General features: G+C 43.4%; 1 protein-coding gene across 1 annotated transcript; it reads right to left on the bottom strand.

Annotated features, from left to right (window-relative positions):
- Positions 1 to 896: 896 nt before the first annotated feature.
- Positions 897 to 3,207, bottom strand: LOC146074215 (alpha-2Db adrenergic receptor-like). The gene has a single exon (XM_083182074.1). The coding sequence runs from the start codon at positions 2,403 to 2,405 to the stop codon at positions 1,200 to 1,202; it is 1,206 nt and encodes a 401-aa protein (XP_083038200.1). The 5' UTR covers positions 2,406 to 3,207; the 3' UTR covers positions 897 to 1,199.
- Positions 3,208 to 5,398: the final 2,191 nt, after the last annotated feature.

Raw genomic sequence — 5,398 nt, 5'->3', positions numbered from 1 at the left:
TAGAGCTGGCGCTGCTCCAAGCACTGCCTCCTCCATTGGTGTGAATGGAAAACTGGTCATTTGATCCGATTAACCTGTTCACACTGCAATGCAACATGGCAGAGAAGTGGAAAGAACCCTTCTTTTTTTACTGGTTCGTATTGCCGTGTTGCTACTGGTTTGCGGGACCCGGTAACCCCTTTCACATCGCGCCAATTACCGGGTTAAACCGGCATGAACCCAGTAATTAGGTGTGCTGTGAAAGTCTACAGTGTCTAAGTTGACAGTCAAAAGGTCAACCATTTTTGGTCAACAGTCAAAAGGTCGACACATGAAAAGGGTTGACATGCATTAGTCCGACATGGTCAAAAGGTTGACAAGGTCAAAAGGTCGACATGCGTTTTTCATGATTTTTTTTATAGTTTACCATCCCAGTGGGCATAGAGGGAGAATGTAATAATATGCCCAAAGCATTGCAAGCCCAGCAAGTCATGACAGGGGACGCAGTACGCTTAGACGGTGTCCATGTTGATCAATGTTGACATAGACACCAAAAAAATGTGAAAAACTCATGCCAACCTTTTGCTTGTGTTAACCTTTTGATCATGCCAACCTAATGCATGTCGACCAAAATGTAAATATCTGGAGAAAGTCATATAAATATAGTAGTATACATATTAGGGAAGAGTCTGACAATTTATATAAAATGCTGAGATTGACTGCCAGCTATGCTACAGCCGTTTCCCATTCCATTCCTGCTGATGGGTTTTATTTTACTAGTCGCTTTCACCTGAACTATATAAAGTCCAATATATAATGTATAACTCTGTTCTTCCAGATGAATGTGAAGAAAAATATTTAAAAAATAATACTGTCATGTGCTCTGATTTAAATATTCCCCGAATATTTACCTTGTGTAACCTGAATAAACCACACAATCTCACTTCACCACAATTTTGTGAAATACAGATATTTATTTCTGAAGAGGACAATGACATCTGACTCTGCATTACCACAATTAAAAAGGGGAATCTTCCCACCTACATCCTATTGGATGCTATCTGAACAGACACGTCCTAATTAACATCTAAGTCGGAAGTAATAGCTTCAGGTACTAGCACTGGTATATAAGCCAGGAATGCCAGCTATAAAAGGAGTCTGGACACTTTCCTGTTGTACAATAATATAGAACAGGATTAACCCTATTTGCGCATTGTTTCTTACATGGTCCTTTTTGAAGTGCGTACAAGGAGTCTCCTGAATGCTTTCCGGAAATCCCGGTTAAAGACAGTATATATGACAGGATTCAGGCTGCTGTTGCAATATCCAATCCAGAAGAAAAAGTTAAAGAGAGCATCAGAAATGCCACACCTCCCCTTACATACAGACTCCAGGCTGTAGGTGAAGAAAAATGGGAACCAGCAGATGACAAAGCCACCAATTACCACAGCTAGCACAAAGGTTAGCCTCTTCTCCCTCAGCTGTGTCAGGCGGGTCTGGGAGACTGACACTAACCTGTCCCTGCGTTGCTGGCCCCGGTTTGTGGACCAAGAAAGTCTTTTACCTTTAGCATTGTTTGTCCCGCCGCCTGTTTTTTCGTATGCAGAATCTGGTGGGATCTTGTGGATTGAAGACGAGCTCTCCTCCATGTCCATTGCCTCTGCATCGTGGTCGCTGGGTAGGTGATCCTGGGCTAAGCACTCCTGGTATGCACCTTGCTGGGGATTGCTGCAGTCAGAAAGCCCATTTCTGAGATTGGACACTGTGGAGGCGCGGTGCTTGGCCACACGGTAGATGCGACAATATAGCAGAATCATAATAATGCAAGGAAGGAAGAAGGACACGGTGCATGAAAATAAAACATACCAGGTGTCATCATTTAGGTCACACCTCCATTCTTTATGAGAACTTGTTTTCAGCAGAGGTGGGAAAGAGATGACGGCAGATACCACCCAAATCACAGCAATCATACTCTTAATCCTTTTAGGTGTGCGCCTCATATTGTACCTGATTGCTTTGGTGACAGACCAGAACCGGTCCATGCTGATTGCGCACAGGTGAACGATAGACGAAGTGCAGAATAGAATGTCTAAAGCCAGGTACATACTGCACCATATATTCCCAAAGGCCCAGTAACCCATGACTTCTTTTGCCAAAGAGAAAGGAATAATTAAAGCTCCCACAAGAATGTCCGCTGATGCCAGAGACACAAGGAACAAGTTCTGTGGGGCCCGCAGAGCCCGACTAGTAAATATTGCTAAAACCACTAGAATGTTACCAATGACTGTAGACAGAATGATGGACCCCACTGCCATAATAATAAGGGCACTCTCCCATGCTGCATAGGGCCAGCTATCCAGCTCTTGCTGACTGCTATTTCCAGACTCATTGTAGATACCAGAAGATGCTAAAGTTGTAAACTCCATCTTGGTCACATGTTAAAGTTAGCTGAAGTCACCATTAATGAAGTCATTCAGTTAGTCCAGGAGCTCCTCCATGCATTCTACTAGTGAGTGACAGTTCCTGTATTGCTGAACATGTGCCTGTTATTGTACTGATGCATACTGTCAGTCAGCAGATAGATGTGGGGACTGTGAGGCAACAAGCAGAGAAGTCAGAGGTACTGTACAAACTCTCATCTCATATCTTCCAGCATCCAAACACAGACAAACCCCATCAGATGACAAAATCCTGCAGAGAGCCAGGCAAGTCCTTCCTCCAGCACTGATCTCAGCACACTGACTGCACTCCTGAATGTAGACACTCCAAGTAGTATGCTGCATGTGTCAGTGTGTGCTTCTAGTCTTGTGGCTGTTCTCTGTTGTCTGCCCTAGTTGGCTGCAGGCTGGGTACTATTAGGTGCAAGAGGGGAGGGTGGCACAGTTGTACAATGCCATGATCACAGCTGGGTGCTCTCAGTCAGCACCTGTGACTGCACCCTCCTTCCTCCTGCAGGATCCTCCCCAATGCTGTGGAACCCTCTCTTCACTCCTGTAGATTCAGTGCAGAAGTCGCAGCTAGAAGTCATGGTAAGTAAGTACTGTAGTACATAGTCGGCAGCATGCAGTGTGAAGGCAGCCCAGCACCGCCCCACTCGTGCCGTGGGAGGGATCCCTAGCAGTCAGAGAGCAGCATTGTACTACTAGTGAGGATCCCGGTGTGTGAGCTGGGACAGCACTCACTTCTGTAGTATATAAACATGTCACACACTCACAGCTGTGTATCTTCTATTCCTTACCGGCATTTCTATAAATACTCCCAGACCTCATATCCTCTATACGTGTCGCTGTAGAGGGCAATGCCCTGTGGGGACAGCAGGAAAACAGGATCATTGCAAATATGTATATTTTAGGAATGATGAGAATCTTCCCCAACTTCCTTTTCTCTCTTGCGTTTGAGTATTTTATGTGAGATGCTAAATTCACGTACACTATATATGTTCCCACGCACAGGCACATGCTCTGCTTCCAGAACATAGGAGGCATGATACATATGATTAATATCACAAAACAGCTACTTTAGAACGTGGATTATTGGCTGTAACTAGGGGTAATAATGGTTGTACATTTCCCTCAATGTATAACGTAAATACTTGATGTAATCACTAGCTCGACTTGACCCTAATGTTTTTAGATCATCACTGAATTATTGTCTGTGGCTCCAGTATAATGTGATAAGCTTACTGCCCATATACTTTATCTTGCCTGGTCAGGTCGCTGAGCTGTCACGCATATGTACTATCTGCAAGTGTTCAGGTTGTGCACATTGTAGTTCAACATATTTAAAATTAAAAACAGTTACAACACTTGATTTCATTTGCAAAGTATATTTTAGCACACCGACATAATCAGTCAGGAAAAACATAATTTAATAATTCAAATTTCTGTAAAGTGGCACAACCAGGCAGTTCACATTTCAATAAGGCTGCCCCCCACCTGCACGGCGAATGTCCCCACAGGCATGTTAATGGATGTTTTGACAAAATCATTTGATGGTCGCCGACCTTCGATTGATTTCATAAGCGCTCGCAAATCTACGTTACTCTCTGGTGACTCAGATATGCGGCGCCCAGCTACGTGAACAGGGCAGGCAGCTGACATCTGGTGATGTCAGCTGCACCATCCCTGGCACCCACGTCACACTGCCATTTGCATGGGAACGCCCAGTGTTTGCATGGGAACGCCCATGAAACTCTGGGATTCGCCATTGCTGGAAAATGCCATGCGACACTGTATGTCACTTTTTGCATAAAAAGTGTCCATATAGTGGCACTAGTGGATGGGGGCCTTTAAACATGCAAGTCGTCAGATTTAATGGCCTGCGGCTTCTGTTTGCTTGAAATGTGTCAGAAAAAGTTGCCAAACAATTGAGGTAGAAAAAAAGAAAAAGACATGTGTAGTGCCTCAGTCACCTTCCCAATTTAAAACCAGCAGTCATTCCATGTGACTCGCATTACATTTCATGTTCAAATGCACCACAAACAAAACTGAAGCTGAAATACATTATTGTCATCCTTTAAAAATAAATTATATATATATATATATATATATATATCTAGAAGAATTTTGAAAACAGGCGCTTCATAGTGCAGTAAGCGTTTTTAAAATTGTATTTATTCAGGTGAAAATGAACAATGAAACAGGGATAGGGTAGACGTACCAGAATAAGCGGTATCGACAACCGCAGTACATACAGCATAGACAAGGTGCAGGGCACCAGAGATACGGAGCCGGTGAACACTCGCTGTTCACCGGCTCGCTGCTCCTTCTTAGTAGTGACTGAAAGGCTTGCACCAGTATACACTGCAGATATAGCTATATCTGCAGTGTATACTGGTGCAAGCCTTTCAGTCACTACTAAGAAGGAGCAGCGAGTGTTCACCGGCTCCGTATCTCTGGTGCCCTGCACCTTGTCTATGCTGTATGTACTGCGGTTGTCGATACAGCTTATTCTGGTACGTCTGCCCTATCCCTGTTTCATTGTTCATTTTCACCTGAATAAATACAATTTTAAAAACGCTTACTGCACTATGAAGCGCCTGTTTTCAAAATTCTTCTAGATTCTCTACCTAGATTTTCGGTGGAAAACAGTGCTGCCGGATCACAAAACAAAAAGATCTGAGTGCCAATTTTACCTATTGGACATTATCCAGTGGACTGTGATTATACAGACTTGGGACGGTATTTCCTTCACCCATAAGGGACATTATATATCCTATTTTGCGCATCGTTATTTTTTTTGTTATATATATATATATATATATATATCGGGTAGTTGACGCGGCACTTGCGGTCTTGTGTCAATGAAATAAAGATAACCACACGGCTATGTCCACACCAACGTTTCATTTCGCTAAGAAATATCGTCAGGATATTCTTAGCGAAATGAAACGTTAATGTGGACATAGCCGTGTGGTTAT

The sequence above is a fragment of the Crinia signifera genome, chromosome 4, assembly GCF_055691185.1.
Source record: "Crinia signifera chromosome 4, ASM5569118v1, whole genome shotgun sequence".
Lineage (NCBI taxonomy): Eukaryota > Metazoa > Chordata > Amphibia > Anura > Myobatrachidae > Crinia > Crinia signifera.
This window is presented reverse-complemented; position numbering and strand designations above follow the sequence as displayed.